The 21,234-nt window shown below is 45.5% G+C and overlaps 2 protein-coding genes across 17 annotated transcripts in view; one reads left to right on the top strand and one right to left on the bottom strand.

Annotated features, from left to right (window-relative positions):
* Positions 1 to 14,440, bottom strand: LOC123997619 (dehydrodolichyl diphosphate synthase complex subunit DHDDS-like). Of its 9 annotated transcripts, none has more exons than XM_046302041.1 (11): positions 14,161 to 14,439; positions 13,537 to 13,639; positions 11,775 to 11,828; positions 9,742 to 9,822; positions 9,499 to 9,615; positions 3,545 to 3,687; positions 1,724 to 1,840; positions 1,366 to 1,467; positions 1,085 to 1,199; positions 688 to 795; positions 1 to 460 (listed from the first exon to the last, which is right to left on the bottom strand). In XM_046302041.1, the coding sequence occupies exons 4-11, from the start codon at positions 9,802 to 9,804 to the stop codon at positions 218 to 220; spliced, it is 1,008 nt and encodes a 335-aa protein (XP_046157997.1). In that variant the 5' UTR covers positions 9,805 to 9,822; positions 11,775 to 11,828; positions 13,537 to 13,639; positions 14,161 to 14,439; the 3' UTR covers positions 1 to 217. The 9 variants fall into 9 exon arrangements, with proteins under 9 accessions (XP_046157997.1, XP_046157989.1, XP_046157991.1 ...); XM_046302033.1 differs by having other exon boundaries at positions 13,436 to 13,639; XM_046302035.1 differs by having other exon boundaries at positions 13,432 to 13,639.
* LOC123997617 (protein argonaute-1) overlaps positions 14,232 to 21,234 on the top strand; it is a 23,452-nt gene continuing 16,449 nt past the window's right edge. For 5 of the 8 annotated variants that reach the window (XM_046302023.1, XM_046302024.1, XM_046302025.1 and 2 more), the window contains exons 1-4: positions 14,232 to 15,173; positions 19,685 to 19,805; positions 19,947 to 20,128; positions 20,700 to 20,836. In XM_046302023.1, coding sequence (XP_046157979.1) covers positions 14,908 to 15,173; positions 19,685 to 19,805; positions 19,947 to 20,128; positions 20,700 to 20,836 — 706 coding nt within the window. In that variant the 5' untranslated portion in view covers positions 14,232 to 14,907. Of the gene's footprint in view, positions 15,174 to 18,372; positions 18,560 to 19,684; positions 19,806 to 19,946; positions 20,129 to 20,699; positions 20,837 to 21,234 lie in introns of all 8 variants that reach the window. The other 3 variants (XM_046302028.1, XM_046302030.1, XM_046302031.1) reach the window with 1 other exon arrangement.

Consider the following 21,234-nt stretch of genomic DNA (forward strand, 5'->3'; position numbering starts at 1 on the left):
TTATTAGCTCTTTACCAGACTTCATTTTATTAGACTTTGATCAGACTTCTCTTTTAGAATATACACATAAATATCCCACATACAGCCCCATAGGGGTAAAATCACTCATACAAAATAAGAAGTTTAAAACCACTCAGCCCTTTAGGGAAGAGGAAGAGAGATGGGATTGCTCCCCCAATTCAAGATGGGGAGCATTATGTTCCTCTCATCCCCCTCTTTATGCCAGAGCAGCTTGGCTGGTTAAGTCAGTAAGGAAGGAGTCTCTCTTGTGCTGGAGTGCACCAAGGAAGTCCTGAACCCGTTCCTCTCGGCTGGCAGTGTAGTTGAGCAGTGCTTCCCGTCTCCTCTGGGCATCCAGGGGCTTTCCATTGCCGTGGTGCTGTAGGAGGTCTGCTAAACTGGCCCGGTCTGCCTCATGCTGCTGTAGGGCCTGTCCCTCTCTGTGTTGATCTCTGGCTTTCTGCAGCATACATAGGGATCAGTCATTCAAGCAGATCAGTGTTCCATACAACACTGTAGTTTACTACAGGTATTCAGATGATCCTTCTAATGAATTCTCGCTCAATTCTGTAAATGCAACTTTAAAGAATGTGGCAAAAGTGCACACATGTTTAGAGATTGGATAAATATCGTACGGTGGAATGTACTGTATGTGGGGGATGAATGAAGGAAAGAGAGAGATCATACCTGAAGAGGTCTGTGATTGAGCTGATACTGCAGAATGGCATCACACAGGTTCCAGAAGGAGTACTCTGGCCACAGGACTGACTGGAACACTAAGCAGGAGTGGGACGTCTGCAGAAATGGCACAGACAAAACATATTCAATTTCTGTCTGCAGCGTTCTATAAACATTTCACCCCACTGAATAATCCCCATGGGTAACACCAGACAGCCTACATTTACAAAGAATAAGTCACAAGGTAGTGGGGAAGGCAGCTAAACCAGAGGGTCCATTCTCTGTCAGTGAAGTCACTGAACAGGAAGTAGGTCTTGTCCTTACCAAAGAGGATGCTAGGCAAGAGGCTAATCTCATTAGCATTCAACATCACGCTGGAAACAGTAAGGAGTGTCTTTCTCCTTACCTGCCACAGCAGGAAGTCACTGAGTCGCACCTCTCCAGACGTGCGAATGAGCAGGTCAGGATTGGGAGAGTTACTGCTGTACAGACACAGACTCAGCAGGGCCTCCGACACATCACTGGACACAACAACCGAGACAAGACAATAGAAACAAGCAGAAAAAAAACAAGTCAGAAAACAAATCTAGATCTGTGATTATGCAAATGTAACAACTATATTTGAGAGGGCCATGAATGCACTCTTATGTAATATTCCTCTTCTGAATCACTGTTGAAGTAGTTTACCTGGATTTGATAAGTCCCTGCTCCACGCCCCAAGCCATCTCTCTGACAGCATTAGCGATTTCATGTCTTGAGGTGTAGGCAAAGCACACGTTCAGAAAGCATCTGTTGGCAAAAGAGGGTGGGCCGTTAATGAATGAGTTATTACAGCTGTAAGTAGCCACTCCTGAAGACATCTTCGATGACTGAACAGAGAAGCCCATGTGTTGTTTTACGCATAGAGAAACAACTGCAGTCCAGCATCTGCAGTAAACCTTGACGCATTTGTCAAAAATGCAATGTTTTTCAGATGGCTGCACACAAGCTCACAGCCACCTCAGAGACGTGAGGAGCAGCAGGATGAGGTGGTGGTGATGCCTACTTGTTATGAGTCCTGGTGGCCACCACAGCCCGGGCTATGTGCTGCTGCAGGTCCAGAGGCAGTAGTGTCAGGTCTCCCAACACCCGGATGCACACCCCATGCTTCTCCAGATTATCCCTGGATTGGAAGAGAGCAGACATGGCCAAGTCAGCGTTTCCTTCAATTGCTGGCTTTTAGTTCCCCCCCCCAAAAAAGGAACAGATGTTAAATAAAACTGTTGCCGGCCAAAATGACCCCATTGTAAAATAATTTATGGAAATACCAGTCGCTCTATAGGTTAATTTGCATGATTTTGTGGAATTCAATTGGTGTGTGTATTTTCGTTAGTCGTCATGCATCTTATTAATTCAACAACTACCACACACACACAGCATAAATAGACTATTTTGAGAGGGATGTCTCCTGCGACTACTCAGTTGGTTGCTGCATTTATAAGCTGGAGGCAGTATGCATTTTGAAAACATAATTAAATTGTTTGAACTCTGCATGTTTTACTTCATATTATGAGGCATGTCCCATAGGACGGCGCACAATTGGCCCAGCGCCGTCCGGGTTTGGCCGGGGTAGGCCATCATTGTAAATAAGAATTTGTACTTAACTGACTTGCCTAGTTCAATAAAAAGTACAAAAATAAATAAAAATAAAAGATTGCTGCAATGTAGCCTATAGCCACAATCAGACCATGGAAACATGGAGGCAATTCTTTTACAAATATTTTATAGACAGCGCGTGATTTTCAAGTTTGAGGAAGCTTACAATTTATCCAACCATTTCTACCAATTCTGATTTGTATATGCGCATTTTCATTTAACAGTTTCATTTCTATAATAACACTTTCGTTTCTCAAAATCATACAAATCTAAAATGATAAAAATCTAAATTAAAATTCTACTAATGCGAGAGCACCTGCCTCTGCCATATGGACACGTTGATGATCCATTGGCAGCTAAATCACTGGGTCTGGCCCGACGCTTTCGCTAGTGAACTTGCAACAACTTATCAACTAGCCTATTCTAGGCCCTTAGAGTTTCCCGCGCTAGTGGGACAGCTGCTTTTGCCTAAGGGAAAAGTGTACAGGTGTTTTATGAAGTTAGAACTGGATATATGGGCTCATCCGATCATTATAGTTTGCTCTTTGACACCGACGCTTGGTGATTATCGAGGGAAAGACTGTTTAAAATAGCCTACTGTGAGGAACTATAGTTTTAGTAGTCTTTATTATCATTAGCAAGGGATGTTAAAACAATTTTGTTGACTTTGATATATTTCTGTATTTATACCCCCCCCCCTTCTTGTCTCAACATTTTAAATTATACCCAAGACACTTTATCTTCACACATATTTTAAATGCTTTTCACTGACAACCACAACTCAATATTCAGCAAGGCCTATTTCCACGCTCACTGCCCACATTGAATGAGTCCCAAATAGGCATAGGCATACGAGCTTGTGATTTGAAACAATCCACAGCAAATGTTTTAAGAAGATAATGCTCCTCGATTCTTCTGATGCTAAGTCATGCTTTCTGGTGAACTATTTTGAATGATTTGTATTAATTTCTGTATAGACAGGAGCAGTTTATATAATTTGGGCACATTTACTTCCCTAGTCATAGCTCCAGTAAATTTCTCAAATGGCCGGTGAATTTAAATCTTCCAGGTCACGTTGTCTGGCGCCAAGTGACACCCTGGGCCAATTACTGAGACACAATCTCGACAAGGAGGATAAGGTAGCTATGCTGCTTTCTCACCCATTCACTGGGTCTCCAACACCTATGCATCTTTAATGGCAGTACTCTGGCTCCTCGGACCTGACACTCACTGTTCTTCTAGCAGTCTGATAAACTTCTGCTTGGCCAGCTCCATGAGGCCGTCCACCTCGTCTTTAGACCGCTTGAAGTTCTCGATGCTGAAGGCATACACCGTGACCTCATGGATGCTCAGGTTCAGGCACCAGCGTAGAGTCTAGAAGAAGGAGCCACCAAGGTTGATCACCAGTAAAGCCAACATGAGAGTAGAATGTACAGTGGGGATAACAAGTATTTGATACACTGCTGATTTTTCAGGATTTCCTACTTACAAAGCATGTAGAGGTCTGTAATTTTTTATCATAGGTACACTTCAACTGTGAGAGACGGAATCTAAAACAAAAATCCAGAAAATCACATTGTATGATTTTTAAGTAATTAATTTGCATTTTATTGCATGACATAAGTATTTGATACATCAGAAAAGCAGAACTTAATATTTGGTACAGAAACCTTTGTTTGCAATTACAGAGATCATACGTTTTCTGTAGTTCTTGACCAGGTTTGCATACACTGCAGCAGGGATTTTGGCCCACTCCTCCATACAAACAGTCTCCAGATCTTTCAGGTTTCAGGGCTTTCACTGGGCAATACGGACTTTCAGCTCCCTCCAAAGACTTTCTATTGGGTTCAGGTCTGGAGACTGGCTAGGCCACTCCAGGACCTTGAGATGCTTCTTACGGAGCCACTCCTTAGTTGCCCTGGCTGTGTGTTTCGGGTCGTTGTCATGCTGGAAGACCCAGCCATGACCCATCTTCAATGCTCTTACTGAGGGAAGGAGGTTGTTGGCCAAGATCTTGCGATACATGGCCCCATCCATCCTCCCCTCAATACGGTGCAGTCATCCTGTCCCCTTTGCAGAAAAGCATCCCCAAAGAATGATGTTTCCACCTCCATGCTTCACGGTTGGGATGGTGTTCTTGGGGTTGTACTCCTCCTTCTTCCTCCAAACACAGCGAGTGGAGTTTAGACCAAAAAGCTCTATTTCTGTTTCATCAGACCACATGACTGTCTCCCATTCCTCCTCTGGATCATCCAGATGGTCATTGGCAAACGTCAGACAGGCCTGGACATGCGCTGGCTTGAGCAGGGGGACCTTGCGTGCGCTGCAGGATTTTAATCCATGACGGCGTAGTGTTTTACTAATGGTTTTCTTTGAGACTGTGGTCCCAGCTCTCTACATGTCATTGACCAGGTCCTGCTGTGTAGTTCTGGGCTGATCCCTCACCCTCCTCATGATCATTGATGCCCCACGAGGTGAGATCTTGCATGGAGCCCCAGACCGAGGGTGATTGACCGTCATCTTGAACTTCTTCCATTTTCTAATAATTGCGCCAACAGTTGTTGTCTTCTCACCAAGCTGCTTGCCTATTGTCCTGTTGCCCATCCCAGCCTTGTGCAGGTCTACAATTTAACCCGGATGTCCTTACACAGCTCTCTGGTCTTGGCCATTGTGGAGAGGTTGGAGTCTGTTTGAGTGTGGACAGGTGTCTTTTATACAGGAAACAAGTGCAAACAGGTGCAGTTAATACAGGTAATGAGTGGAGAACAGAGAGCCGGAATTCTTACTGGTTGGTAGGTGATCAAATACTTATGTCAGGCAATAAAATGCAAATTAATTACTTAAAAATCATACATCTTCCGGGTACTTCCAGATTGGAGCGAGCGGTCGCATCTGCATTTCGCTCCGCAGGTAGTATAACCTTTTCATTACATTTCATTATAGTACAACGGTTTGATTTGTCTAATCTTAGCAATTTCTTCTTAGCTAGCTACATAGCCGTCTTTGTATCGAAGATAATTGTGTAATTATCGTATTTCGTCGTCCTAACGTAGTCTTCACTGCTCTTCCCAGCAGCTAGCCAGCTAGCAAACGTCCACCAATTAGCAGCACTATAGAAACTATTACACTCAACTGAACGACTTGATTAGTGTAGTGTTAGCTAGCTACATAGCAGTCTTTGCTGTCTTCGTATCAAAGATAATTGTGTAGTTTAGAGTGTGTAGTCTTAGAGTGATTATCTTAATTTACCGAGGTTAGCTAGCCAGCTATTTGTCGTCCTTAATGTAGGAGACACTGCTAGCTAGCCAACAGCTAGCCAACGTCTTCCGAATAGAACTCAACAACCCGGTCGCATTCCGCTTCGCTCCACAGGTAGTATCACATTTTCATTTCATTTCATTACAGTACAACGGTTTGATTTGTTTGATCGTAGCTAGCTACATAGCTAGCTACATAGCCGTCTTTGTATCAAAGATAATTGTGTAGTCTAGAGCTATTTTCTAGGTTCGCTAGCCAGCTATTGTCGTTCTTTTAACGCAACGTAACGTAATCAACACTGCTAGCTAGCCAGCTAGCCCCCGAATAGCAGCACTGTAGAAACTATTACACTCAACGGAACGACTTGATTAGTGTAGTGTCAACAACGCAGCCACTGCCAGCTAGCCTACAAAGTCAACAACGCAGCCACTGCCAGCTAGCCTACTTCAGCAGTACTGTATCATTTTAATCATTTTAGTCAATAAGATTCTTGCTACGTAAGCTTAACTTTCTGAACATTCGAGACGTGTAGTCCACTTGTCATTCCAATCTCCTTTGCATTAGCGTAGCCTCTTCTGTAGCCTGTCAACTATGTGTCTGTCTATCCCTGTTCTCTCCTCTCTGCACAGACCATACAAACGCTCCACACTGCGTGGCCGCGGCCACCCTAATCTGGTGGTCCCAGCACGCACGACCCACGTGGAGTTCCAGGTCTCCGGTAGCCTCTGGAACTGCCGATCTGCGGCCAATGCCTCCCTCCAGTCCCTCGACTTCTTGGCACTGACGGAAACATGGATCACCACAGATAACACTGCCACTCCTACTGCTCTCTCTTCGTCCGCCCACGTGTTCTCGCACACCCCGAGAGCTTCTGGTCAGCGGGGTGGTGGCACCGGGATCCTCATCTCTCCCAAGTGGTCATTCTCTCTTTCTCCCCTTACCCATCTGTCGATCGCCTCCTTTGAATTCCATGCTGTCACAGTTAACAGCCCTTTCAAGCTTAACATCCTTATCATTTATCGCCCTCCAGGTTCCCTCGCAGAGTTCATCAATGAGCTTGATGCCTTGATAAGCTCCTTTCCTGAGGACGGCTCACCTCTCACAGTTCTGGGCGACTTTAACCTCCCCACGTCTACCTTTGACTCATTCCCCTCTGCCTCCTTTCCACTCCTCTCCTCTTTTGACCTCACCCTCTCACCTTCCCCCCCTACTCACAAGGCAGGCAATACGCTCGACCTCATCTTTACTAGATGCTGTTCTTCCACTAACCTCATTGCAACTCCCCTCCAAGTCTCCGACCACTACCTTGTATCCTTTTCCCTCTCGCTCTCATCCAACACTTCCCACACTGCCCCTACTCGGATGGTATCGCGCCGTCCCAACCTTCGCGCTCTCTCCCCCGCTACTCTCTCCTCTTCCATCCTATCATTTCTTCCCTCTGCTCAAACCTTCTCCAACCTATCTCCTGATTCTGCCTCCTCTCCTCCCTTTCTGCATCCTTTGACTCTCTATGCCCCCTATCCTCCAGGCCGGCTCGGTCCTCCCCTCCCGCTCCGTGGCTCGATGACTCATTGCGAGCTCACAGAACAGGGCTCCGGGCAGCCGAGCGGAAATGGAGGAAAACTCGCCTCCCTGCGGACCTGTCATCCTTTCGCTCCCTCCTCTACATTTTCCTCTTCTGTCTCTGCTGCTAAAGCCACTTTCTACCACTCTAAATTCCAAGCTTCTGCCTCTAACCCTAGGAAGCTCTTTGCCACCTTCTCCTCCCTCCTGAATCCTCCTCCCTCCTGAATCCTCCTCCCCCCCCCCCCTCCTCCCTCTCTGCAGATGACTTCGTCAACCATTTTGAAAAGAAGGTCGACGACATCCGATCCTCGTTTGCTAAGTCAAACGACACCGCTGGTTCTGCTCACACTGCCCTACCCTGTGCTCTGACCTCTTTCTCCCCCCTCTCTCCAGATGAAATCTCGCGTCTTGTGACGGCCGGCCGCCCAACAACCTGCCCGCTTGACCCTATCCCCTCTCTTCTCCAGACCATTTCCGGAGACCTTCTCCCTTACCTCACCTCGCTCATCAACTCATCCCTGACCGCTGGCTACGTCCCTTCCGTCTTCAAGAGAGCGAGAGTTGCACCCCTTCTGAAAAAACCTACACTCGATCCCTCCGATGTCAACAACTACAGACCAGTATCCCTTCTTTCTTTTCTCTCCAAAACTCTTGAACGTGCAGTCCTTGGCCAGCTCTCCCGCTATCTTTCTCAGAATGACCTTCTTGATCCAAATCAGTCAGGTTTCAAGACTAGTCATTCAACAGAGACGGCTCTTCTCTGTATCACGGAGGCGCTCCGCACCGCTAAAGCTAACTCTCTCTCCTCTGCTCTCATCCTTCTAGACCTATCGGCTGCCTTCGATACTGTGAACCATCAGATCCTCCTCTCCACCCTCTCCGAGTTGGGCATCTCCGGCGCGGCCCACGCTTGGATTGAGTCCTACCTGACAGGTCGCTCCTACCAGGTGGCGTGGCGAGAATCTGTCTCCTCACCACGCGCTCTCACCACTGGTGTCCCCCAGGGCTCTGTTTTAGGCCCTCTCCTATTCTCGCTATACACCAAGTCACTTGGCTCTGTCATAACCTCACATGGTCTCTCCTATCATTGCTATGCAGACGACACACAATTAATCTTCTCCTTTCCCCCTTCTGATGACCAGGTGGCGAATCGCATCTCTGCATGTCTGGCAGACATAGTGTGGATGACGGATCACCACCTCAAGCTGAACCTCGGCAAGACGGAGCTGCTCTTCCTCCCGGGGAAGGACTGCCCGTTCCATGATCTCACCATCACGGTTGACAACTCCATTGTGTCCTCCTCCCAGAGCGCGATCCTGGACAACACCCTGTCGTTCTCAACTAACATCAAGGCGGTGGCACGTTCCTGTAGGTTCATGCTCTACAACATCCGCAGAGTACGACCCTGCCTCACACAGGAAGCAGCGCAGGTCCTAATCCAGGCACTTGTCATCTCCCGTCTGGATTATTGCAACTCGCTGTTGGCTGGGCTCCCTGCCTGTGCCATTAAACCCCTACAACTCATCCAGAACGCCGCAGCCCGTCTGGTGTTCAACCTTCCCAAGTTCTCTCACGTCACCCCGCTCTCTCCACTGGCTTCCAGTTGAAGCTCGCATCCGCTACAAGACCATGGTGCTTGCCTACGGAGCTGTGAGGGGAACGGCACCTCAGTACCTCCAGGCTCTGATCAGGCCCTACACCCAAACAAGGGCACTGCGTTCATCCACCTCTGGCCTGCTCGCCTCCCTACCACTGAGGAAGTACAGTTCCCGCTCAGCCCAGTCAAAACTGTTCGCTGCTCTGGCCCCCCAATGGTGGAACAAACTCCCTCACGACGCCAGGACAGCGGAGTCAATCACCACCTTCCGGAGACACCTGAAACCCCACCTCTTTAAGGAATACCTAGGATAGGATAAGTAATCCTTCTCACCACCCCCCCTTTAAGATTTAGATGCACTATTGTAAAGTGACTGTTCCACTGGATGTCATAAGGTGAATGCACCAATTTGTAAGTCGCTCTGGATAAGAGCGTCTGCTAAATGACTTAAATGTAAATGTATAGAATGTGATTTTCTTTTGAGATTCAGTCTCTCACAGTTGAAGTGTACCTATGATAAAAATGACAGACCTCTACATGCTTTGTAAGTAGGAAAATCTGCAAAATTGGCAGTGTATCAAATACTTGTTCTCCCCACTGTATTTCTAATGTATTTGGCGACGTAATGGTGAAGAATATGCTTGAAGTGCAGTTGCCTACTTGTGAAAGCTCATGCAAAAGAGACAGCATGAATGAGAACAACTATGATAGAACGAACAATAACTACATCATGACATGACACCGATGTCCCCTGGGAACCTCACCTCTGCCAGTTTGTCAAAACCCTGTGTGTGTCCCTCCTGGCACTCCACCTGACGCTTGCGGGCGTAGCGCCGGTTGCCATCCATGATAAAGGCCACATGTTTGGGCATCGGGCCAGCCTGGGAGAGACCAGGGGGTGGAATTCCATACAGATCGAACCATATTACATATCATGAAAATGTGGTTGTGATTTCATTCATTCAAATATCCTCAGAAGAGATGCATTTGCAAATAGTTAGTCATACCTTCAGTATGTTGGCTGAGAGCTTCTCAATGAGGTTCAATTCACCTTCCCTTATCCACGACATATTTAAACTCTGACACCCCTGTGGAGATATATGCATTACAAACATTAGAGATACACAAACAGATACCTATAAACAAGCAATTTATGAACAAGGTTAGGCTTGTATGACAAATCCAGCAGTCCCTGGTTTGTATAGCCATGGGCTGCATGAGACACAGTAGTGAGAGGTATGTAGCATAGTTACATATAGAGCATAGGCCTAGTTAAGTGGGGTGCAACAAACATAACAGCAATGCATTCATCGACAGTTAGTAGGATAAGTTCTTCAGAGGCCACTACTTTCTAGTCTTGAGCTGTGCTACAGGGGACTTTTACCACATACCAGACGTACAGGGAGGTGTAAAATGATTGACACCCTTGATAAAGAAGAGCAGAAATAAATAAAATGTATAAATGTATAAAATAAATAATTCAAATACTGAGCTATATTGTATGCCCCCCCCAAAATTGGGAAATTCTATGATTTTATACTAACGCAATTGCTCGGAGAAAGCTATTTTGTTTAACAATATTTTTTTTCTCAATAAAAAGGTAGGGGTCAAAATGATTGACACCCTAGTTGTGAATACCTTTCAATACCTCAACTTGTGGGGATAATGACACGTAGCCCTTTTTGGAGAAGACATTGGGAGGGATCTTAGACCATTCCTCCATACATAATCCTTCCAGATCCTTGATATCCTTTGTCTGCGCTTATGGACTGCCCTCTTCAATAGACCCCCGCAGTGGAGGTGTCATAATACCTAGAGGTCAAACAGGGAAATGGTTCTGAGCAAAACGATTGGAACCATTTCCCTGTTTGACCTCTTGGTTTTTGGGTATTATGACTCATACTGTGGTACTCTATTCAAACCACAGGTTTTCAAATGGGGTTTATGTCCAGAGACTGAGATGGCCATTGCAAAATATAGATTTTCTGGTCAATTAACCATTTCTTTGTGGATTTTGAAGTCTGGTTGGGGTTATTGTCTTGTTGGAAGATTCACTTGCAGCCAAGTTTTAACCTCCTGGAAGAGGCAACCAGGTTTTGCTGTTGACCTTACCAAGGAAGCAGTGGAAGCAAAAGAGCCCCATAACATCAAAGACCACCACATTTTACCATTACCATAGGGGTTCTTTTCTACTTAGGCATTCTCATTTAGACACCAATCCCACCACTAGTGTGTGTGTGGCTAAAGAGCTCTATTTTCATATCGTCCAACAAATGTAAATGCCTCGAGTTTGCTAAACAGCACTGGCACTTGGATTGGAACAGGTGCTTTGGTCCAATGACATGAACATAGAGCTATTTGGTCACGCACACACCAGTGGTGGGTTTGGCCTAATGTTGTCATGATACCAGAATTTTGACTTCGTTCAATACCAGGTTTTAGTATCACGATACTCGATACTATCGCAATACTTGCTACCAAAACGATACCACGGCAAAACAAGAAGGCATATTAGCCAAAGTCACAGAATGGCACTTGATCCAGACAGATCTTCTGAGTTCAATATCATTACATTTTAAAATGTTTCATTTCAATTTTCCAAAGACAGCCATGCCAGCATTAACACAGGGCTCTCCAACCCTGTTCCTGGAGAGCTACCGTCCTGTAGGTTTTTGCTCCAATCTTAATCTGGCGCAGATGATTCTAATAATTAGCTGGTTGATAAACTGAATCAGGTTAGTTGCAACTGTTGTTGGACAGAAAACCTATAGGATGGTAGCTCTCCAGGAACAGGGTTGGAGAGACCTGCATTAATGAATCAATGATAGTATACAATCAATTTGACTTTGTTTTTACCAATCTAACTACATAGCAACATAATGGTAATCATTTATTTGAATTGTAAATCACAATTGATAAACTGGGTAAATCAAGATGTAGTCTAGGCCTATTCACAATACAGGTGAATGCATATTCAATAGGAGTGTGTGCATGCATTGAGTTATTGAGGGTTAAGGTTAGGAGTTTTATTTTATTTTACCTTTATTTAACCAGGTAGACTAGTTGAGAACAAGTTCTCATTTACAACTGCGACCTGGCCAAGAAAGCAAAGCAGTGTGAACAGACAACAGAGTGACACATGGAGTAAACAATAAACAAGTCAATTACACAGTAGAAAAAAAAGTCTCTCTATACATTGTGTGCAAAAGGCGAGGTAGGCGAATAATTACAATTTAGTCACAGGCAGCAGAGAACTGGAAGGAAAGGTGGCCAAATGAGGTGTTGGCTTTAGGGACGATCAGTGAGATACAGCTGCTGGAGCGCGTGCTACGGGTGGGTGTTGCCATCGTGACCAGTGAACTGAGATAAGGCGGAGCTTTACCTAGCATGGACTTGTAGATGACCTGGAGCCAGTGGGTCTGGCGACGAATATGTAGCGAGGGCCAGCCGACTAGAGCATACAGGTCGCAGTGGTGGGTGGTATAAGGTGCTTTAGTAACAAAAAGGATGGCACTGTGATAAACTGCATCCAGTTTGCTGAGTAGAGTATTGGAAGCTATTTTCTAGATGACATCGCCGAAGTAGAGGATCGGTAGGATAGTCAGTTTTACTAGGGTAAGTTTGGCGGTGTGAGTGAAGGAGGCTTTGTTGCAGAATAGAAAGCAGACTCTAGATTTGATTTTAGATTGGAGATGTTTGATATGAGTCTGGAAGGAGAGTTTACAGTCTAGCCAGACACCTAGGTACTTATACATGTCCATATATTCTAGGTCGGAACCATCCAGGGTGATGATGCTAGTCGGGCGTGCAGGTGAAGGCAGCGAATGGTTGAAAAGCATGCATTTGGTTTTACTAGCATTTAAGAGCAGTTGGAGGCCACGGAAGGAGTGTTGTATGGCATTGAAGCTCGTTTGAAGGTTAGATAGCACAGTGTCCAAGGAAGGGCCAGAAGTATACAGAATGGTGTCGTCTGCGTAGAGGTGGATCAGGGAATCGCCCGTTAAAGGGTTAGGGGAAGGGTTTGCTAAAAGGGAAGGTTAGGCTTAGCTAACATGCAAAGTAGCTAAAAAGTAATAAGTAGCTGATAATTAGCTAAAATTTTCCATGATGAGATTCAAACACCCATCCACCTCAACCAACCACCCTGCTCTCGTTTTTTTCCAACCTTATGTAACCATACCAAACATAACATCATACTAATTTGAGTGTCCTGGATTCATGTCTAGTCTATGAGACCAGCCTGAGCTACTGGTATCTTATTGCATTGTAAAGTGTTCTAGCCTGTAATGAACATTGTTTTGTGAACAGTAATTAACAGTTGCAACATTTCTAAATGCTGTGTTGCATTATTTAAGTGTGTTAACTTCTGTGAAGCATAAGTGTGGCGCTAACGTGATGCAGCCAAGACTCCCAGTGAGTGCAGTGGTTCCTCAGGACAGGCTAGAGCCAGCAATGAGTAAGTGAAGCAGGCATGAAGCGCTCGCGCTATAATGGGACATCAACTGCCCTGATAGACAGACTTGTTCCTCTCTCAATCAGTAGATGACATGAGACAATTTATATAAGTACCGAACGTTTAAAACAATTATAGTACATTTTTTCATGTTCTAGTCTTTTTAAAGTACTGAAATTTCGGTTTACCGTGAAACACTAGTTTGGCGTCAATGAGAATGCATCAGCAGAAAATAACCCCATACCTACTGTCAAATATGTTGGTAGACATCCACATCATTGGCTCCTGGGGGGGCAGTTTTTGTTGGGGGTTAACTACCTTGCCCAGGGGCAGAACAACCGATTTTTACCTTGTCAGCTCCGGGATTCAATCCAGCAAACTTTCGGTTACTGGCCAAACGCGCCAACCGGCCAGGCTACCAGAACAAGGGAGTCAATCATGTTGACCCTTGCCTTTTTGAGAAAAACATGTGTTACTTGTTAAACAAAATGTATTTCTCTGAGCAATTGTATTAGTATATAATAATATAATTTACAAAAAAAATGTTGAACATACAATATAGCTCAATATTTGAATGATATATTTTAGAGCCATTTCTGCTTATCTTTATGGGTGTTAATGATTTCGTACCCCAAATCTGATTAGTTCTGATACACGCGCCACTAGTCTCCATGCATGCATGCATAAACGGGATATGTTTAACAATTAATATTCTGATAACTAGCTATGACTATGCATCTCTGATTCATGTAGATCAAGTCTGGGATAGCTACATAGTTATCATAGCTACGGTAGCTAGCTAGCTAACACAACTCAATCAAACCGGACAGGGAGCGATAACCAATGATGAAAACTGTTTGAAATGTACAAAGCAATTGCACTTTGCACTAAAATGGTCGATTTCATTCATATTGTTGAAAGAGATCATGAATTATAAACGTTATGAGCCGTATTTTGTACATATTTCACAAACCTTCCAACGCACAGTTTAAGATGACGTCCCCTTCCTTATTCAACGGAGTGACGTATTCAAAAGACCAACAATTTCCGCCTGGAACTGTTTGTACAGATTTCTCTGCATGTGGATTGACAGGAAAGTTGTTCGGGTAAATTGATGTTCTTTGGGTCGAATAGGATATTTAAACATTTACTGAATATGTTTCAAATTGGACTCAGTGCTATCTGGGATCTTGGGACGTCCCTACTGAAGTGGAATTTAAAATAGGTAAGGGTTAGAGGTTTCCCAAACTCCGTCCGGGGGAGCCCGTTTTGTTTTTTCCCCCTAACACTACACAGCTGATTCAAATAATCATAAAGCGTTTGGTTGTTTGAATCATCAAGCGTTTGGTTGTTTGAATCATCTGCGTAGTGCTGAGGCAAAACCCAAAACTTAGACCCCTTGAGGTCCTCAGGACCGAGTTTAGGAAACGTTGATTGGGTAGGGGCGTGCCAAAAATTCGGGATAATACTAACCATGTACAGCTCAGCTGCTACGCCAAGACAACCAGTAGAGGGCGACTACAACAACTCGTGTACAGAATGCAACATCATTCAAAGTCAAAGAAGAGGTTTCAGAATTCGGGGAGGGGGGGGACTGACCCTTTTTTTTTTCCACTGGAGAATCGTTCTTGAACAGTGAGCAGGAGCATAACAGACCGATAAGAAACCATAGCGCCACGGTTCATCTTATCAGGCCAGGTAAAGAGAGGAAAGAAACCCGATGCAAGGTATCGCACAAGTGCCGTTCAGACAGCGATTCTCTGGTCATCAGACAGGCAGCTTTTGTCGTTACAACTCTGCGTGTCTGGGGTACTGGAAGGGAAGGGGTTTTGGCGAGTACGGAGAAGACTACACGCCGAGAGGAGGGGGCTGGAAGTCTGCAACTCTTCCAGCCTGGAAGGGCTGGCGCTGTGGCCATAGAACCCTGGACTGTCTAGTGCCCGCGCGGTTAAGTGGATGGGATGGAGCCGGGACCGTCTGGCGCTGGTATGTCTCTCTCTTCTCTGTCAAGGGTGGAATTTTTGATTATCTTCAGCTATAGCAGCATATGGTAACATGCAACTGCCCATCTTTTTTGAATATCTGGTGCAGCGTTCTCTTATGCTAGCTAGCTGGCTGGCTGAAAAACCCGTCCATCACAACGATTGTGGGTATTTTTCAACCATAGCTCGTGGACTATACGAAATGAGTTATCATACCGAGAGACGGGTCTTTTGGTGCACTGAAAATGTCCAGGGTCAGGGGCGGGGGCAGGGGGGCCGTGGGAATCTTTGGTGTGGAGACACGAGGTAAAGCCCGCCTTCACTACTCAGCACCCCTCTCACTCACACACCCCAAATTACCAGGCTCTCTGTTTTGGCAGTCTGTCTTCAACATACCGTTTTTGGAATGATGGAAAAGTGCACCGATCCAAATAGAATTACTTCACACCCTATCAAAAGAATCCACAATGAACTAACTCATGTCTATGTGAACACTCCAATTAGTTATGTTTTTAATACTGAAATGAGTAGCTATTGGACAACCTCCGTACATTGTGATTATTATTTAGATTCGTACATGCTATAGAAATTAAACCGCCATGGAACCTCCTGTGTCAACATTTTTTACATCAAGGTCATTCCAATTTAATGTTCATATTTGGTACTGCTAGAGTTATTTACATTTTAGTAATTTAGCAGACACTTATCCAGAGTGACTTACAGTTTATGTATTCATCTTAAAATAGCTAGGTGGGACATCCACATCTTAGTCATAGTAAGTACATTTTTCCTCAATGAAGTAGTTATCAGCGAAGTCTGTGCTAGTAGGGGTGGGAAGTTAAGTGTCAGTGTTAGTTCACGAAAGGCAAGTTATGGCATATCAAAAAGCATGTGGTGTTTCACTTCTGTTACTTAAAGTGGGCAGACAGCCATACTATTGTAAATATTATGATGACCTGTGATATGATGCTGTGCTTTAGTCTGGTCTGAAGTCCAGTCTGCATAATCAAATCTTTTAGTGACTCCCTAACCAAGTCTGAAGTTGATCACGAACATAGGAGATTTAGTGACCAATGGAATGCGAAAGTTGATATCACAAAGATTGGACCCCAGGTGTTAGTGTTAAGCACAGTTATGTTAGCTAAAATTCACTGTCATTCAAATGGAGTAGGCCAATCATTTGACAGCTTGTTGACACTTAAGTATGGAGTTGTTTGTTTTTAGAGAGGGGGGAAGGGGACAAACAGCTAATGACCCCCCCATTTAACACAGACCCTGTCCTCAAGACTAGAGTTAAGCTACGAGAATGTTTTATACCTGTACCTCAGGACAGCATTTTAATATTTATTTAAACTTAAACCTATAAATGGTTAACTCTTAGCTATATCACCATTCCAAATCGCTATTAGACATGGGATCATCTCTAGTGATGTCAGCAGGGAATAGTGTGTGTAATTCCATGTTTCAATGAAAAAGGACCCTGGCCTAAACCAGACTCCAGGGAGAAACACACACAGTTGACATGGAAAGGGCCCCAGTGCCAGGGAAAGACTGCTATTGTCTGGGGATGTGTGAGCCCTGGCTCCACTTCTCACCATCTGCTTACACTGGGGTGGGGCGGGCTGTGTGTGTGTGTGTGTGTCTCTGCAATTGTGCGTGTGTGTCAGTGTGTTTAGCCTACTCGGTGTCAAGACTGTTGAGACTTATGCCGTAGGCGTAACAAACACACCTTCAGTAGAATCTTCATAGTCCTATGTGGTTTATCATGCCAGATTTGCCAGTCCGTAGTTGGCTGCTTTTTCAAGGCCTAGTGAGCGTATACATCCTTGACTGACTGCTATGCTTGACTACAGGATTTCCAATGTTTGCCTTTTAAACCACAAGCTCTCCGCTCAGCTCAGCTATAGGCCTCGCATGAGAGAGAGATTAATGACTGAGGAGGAGGCTGTTCGGACATAATGTGGAAACACTAACGCTGCTTCAGGATGAAAAAGGCCAAGGTCCACACACACACACACCCACACACACACACACCCCCACTGCCCCTCCCGGTTTCCTGATCTCCATGACAATGCCGGTGTTGCTGTGGAGTCTCCATGGTAAGCCTGGGAATGTTGGGGGGGACCCCTGTGTTTGTGTGTGGTAGTGGGGGCTCGCTCTCTCTCCCCAGCCCCCCTATCTGTGTGATGGAGGAGGAGGGCAGCTGGGTCTTTGTTGTGATTGTGAGAGGGCTGTTCTCTGGGGAAGCAGAGGTTAAGACATGGTCTGGACAGGGCTGGGCTGGGCCGGTCCTTCTCTCGGGCAGGGAGGAAGGCAGGAGTCTCACATTTTACCAGGCCGATCTGAAGTCATACACCTCTCATACTTGTTTTCCTCACTGCAGTTTGTGTATTGTATTCACTCTCCGCTCAATAAAAGTTTCAAATGATGTTTGACAAGAGGCTAGCAGTAACATTCATGTCAAACGAAAACATCTCAAATGCAGGCGTTTAGTTGTCTTCTGTGACCGTTGGATTGTATGCCTATGCTACTGTCGCTAACTAGCTAAGGCACATTTGTGATCATTCCATCTTATGTCGGCAGAGGTCATATAATTATTTTCAATACAACATCACACTAGAAGCCCTTGTGAGGCTAGCCTACTCCTCCGCTACCTGTTTCTCACCCTGCCTCCATGTTAAAGGAGATGTCTGTATCTTTCTCTGTCTGTCCGGCTTGGTGTATCCAGCGTCGCCCTAATGTATTATTTTTCTCTCTCTTACCCTTTAATTATCATTGAACCACCCCTCTCCCTTCCCTTCTCTTTCATTCACACCCTCCTTCCTCTCACCCTAATCGCTTTGTTCCTCCTCCCCTCTCTCCCGCTATTCTCTCTCTCTCCACATACCCCTATTCCTTCATTCATTATCCCCATATTTTGCCGCTCAACCTTTTCCTTCCTGTCCGTCTGTTGCCCTTTTCTTCCTCTCCACTTCTTCCCGTCTCTTCCTCTGACTCGTCATCCAACTTATGACCCATCTCTCTGCCCGTCATCCAATTTATGACCCCTCTCTCTGCCCGTCATCCATTGCCCATGCTCACTTTTCTTTCCTCATTACTCCATTTATTTCATCTCCCATACCCACATCCCTACCGTTTCTGCCCTTGCCTAAACTTCCGACACCCTTTCCCTAAATTGCCCATGTCTACCCCTGCCCCTCCAGTGCCCATGGGGCCCTTCCCCCCACCTCTGCAGCAGGTGTTCCAGGCACCCCGCCGGCCGGGCATGGGCACTGTGGGCAAGCCCATCAAGCTGCTGGCCAACTACTTTGAGGTGGAGATCCCCAAGATGGACGTGTTCCACTACGAGGTGGACATCAAGCCTGACAAGTGTCCCCGACGGGTCAACAGGTAGAGTAACGTGTCACCCTACATAGTCTCATGTGCCAGACCTCGTCCCCTGTGGGCAATAGCCTGGGGAGTGAGGTTACCCAACTCAACACCTTTCACCCAGGTGTCCCCTACTATAGGTGATGCAGTGGTCCACTTGATGGCTAACATTTTCCCAATGTTTTTTTTAAGAACCACAGAATATGGACTGTAGAACTGAGCCATAGTCAGAACTTGGAGGACCACACTATGTAGAAGTTTTAGTCTGCAGATGTCCAACAACTTCTCAAGGTGATTCAGAGAGAGACTCACAGTTCATTAGTGCACCATGACTATGACGCTCTAGTCCAGTGTCCACCGTTACCTAGCCAGGACATGACTAACGGTCTTCGAGAGATCCCCATTGTAGGGTGGTCATCATTGGCCCAATATATTCTAAACCCCAGACATTGCTTTCAATGTTTGGTCAATTGAGCTGCCTGTGTTTCTTTCCTCTGCTTGAGTTGACTGAGGATTTCTTTCAGCCGTTGTACAACCTCATAAAGTGTAACTCCAGCTCTTTTATATCCAACAAAAACTGGTCCCATAAGAGAAGTTTCTCTCTTTCGCTCTCATTTACTTGTTTAACAGAGAAGTTGAGTTAAATGTGAAGTTTTTACTTTGGATGATGAAAGTGTACGAGGTATACACACACCAACACACATCTTAGAGCTTCGTTCTAACTTAGTAGGAGTTTTTTTCAGACAAAGCGTCCATGCAGACATGCGAAAGGTCAACCCAACATGACCTCTCCTTTTCAACCCGTCCACTCTACCCCCCACACTTAGACGAAAGCCAAGGCACCATGTGTTCAGAGGTGCTGTGGCCCCACAGCTACCTCCCTTACCTTCCTTTGTCCTAGGGATTCCCCCACGACCATGAGACATCACTTCTCACCAACTGTATCCTGCTTGATCCACAACCAATCGAATCGGGTCTTCCTTGCTCTCCAGAAAACACCCATCCTAAATCCAGATTTCTGATAGGATGTTGGGTTTAATTTGGAGCACTACATTTCTTGACAGATGGTAGTCTTTTGTGGTTTTGTCACCTCTGGTGGCCATGATGGTGACCCTGGTGTGTTTGACTCTGTGTCGCCCCCTGCAGGGAAGTGGTGGAATACATGGTGCAGCACTTCAAGCCCCAGCTCTTTGGCGACAGGAAGCCGGTGTACGACGGCAAGAAGAATATCTATACGGTGCTAGCGCTTCCTATTGGAAGTGAGAAGGTAGGCATAAGGGAGAGAAAGTGTGTCCTGTACATTTCAGCAAGTCCCGTTCTACTCCTGTCTATATCCTTTCAATCGATGTATCCTGTAACCCATCTCCCCTCCACCTAAACTCTCCTCCATGCCTCTTTCTCCCTTGAGGTGGACTTTGAGGTGACTATCCCTGGGGAGGGGAAGGATCGTATCTTCAAGGTGTCTATCCGCTTTCTGGCCACGGTGTCATGGCGTCTGCTCCAGGAGACGCTGGTCAGCGGGCGCCTGCAGGTACCCCTGGACTCTGTCCAAGCCCTGGATGTGGCCATGCGCCACCTGGCCTCCATGAGGTACGGTACACTAAGCACACACGTGCGTGTATACACACACACACGCGGACAGGCGGGTAGGAGGGCACGCGCACACGCATGCAAACACACACTATAAAAGCAGGGGCAGAGAAGCTTGTGGCTAATTTCAAAGCTAGGATCTATGATGCACAAACAACACACACGCCACAGGACAGCACTCTGTGTGCATGTTGTCTTCAAACTAATTGAAAGGCATATGTTTGACTTGAGGTGTGAATCATTTGTTATTTTAGCAAGACATTCCTGTCAAACTTGTTGAACAGCGATTTAGTTTTAGATTCTATTATATTTACATCTCTAGAGTTGATGAACAGAACAACAGATGCCGGATAGCTGAGAACTGTGTAAAGGTGTCCCATGAACAAAATCTAATAATCAGACAGTGACTTGGAGGCTTGACTAGATCACAAACACAAGCTGTTGAATCATTCTATTGGGCTTATGTCTGCAAAGCCTTATAGGTGACACAGAATTACTGGACATTGAATCATGCTGCGGTGCTGAGACTCAAATGAGTCATTCTCCATAATGTCATTTTTTTGTCATCCAGGTACACTCCGGTGGGACGATCATTCTTCTCCCCACCTGAAGGATACTACCATCCCCTGGGTGGGGGGAGGGAGGTGTGGTTTGGTTTCCACCAGTCTGTACGCCCCGCCATGTGGAAGATGATGCTAAATATTGATGGTGAGTCCCACCAGGCAAGATCTACTCGAGGGTATGAAGTCACAGATCATAAAAAGTTGCATCTACATGATGGAATGAAAATCTCATCTTAGGTATGCTCTTAAAGTTACATTCACAGTGGTCTATGATTTAACATCTGTTTTGTGTTGTGTGCAAATTCACTGCAGATCAATGCTTAGAAATAACTTCATTCTATAGTATTGGGTTGTGTTCATTAGTCACCAAATGGAAGAAAACAGACCGAAACAGGATCTAAGTTGATTTGTCCTACAAGAAACTAATTTTCCTTTTCCTCTGAAACAATTTCTTATATGTTTTCACTTGCATGCCCTAGCGAACACAACATCCACCTCTACGCAGACGACACCATTCTGTATACTTCTGGCCCTTCTTTGGAC

This window comes from Oncorhynchus gorbuscha, linkage group LG15, assembly GCF_021184085.1.
Source record: "Oncorhynchus gorbuscha isolate QuinsamMale2020 ecotype Even-year linkage group LG15, OgorEven_v1.0, whole genome shotgun sequence".
Taxonomy (NCBI): domain Eukaryota; kingdom Metazoa; phylum Chordata; class Actinopteri; order Salmoniformes; family Salmonidae; genus Oncorhynchus; species Oncorhynchus gorbuscha.

Bases quoted from the DNA above. Each gene is read 5' to 3' on its own strand.
- LOC123997619 (XM_046302042.1), bottom strand. From the start codon at position 9,804: ATGTCGTGGATAAGGGAAGGTGAATTGAACCTCATTGAGAAGCTCTCA. The intron at 3,688-9,498 runs GTGAGGTTCCCA...TCCTTCTTCTAG, and splicing joins GTTTTGACAAACTGGCAGAG to ACTCTACGCTGGTGCCTGAA. The intron at 1,468-1,723 runs GTAGGCATCACC...TTTTGCCAACAG, and splicing joins GCCACCAGGACTCATAACAA to ATGCTTTCTGAACGTGTGCT.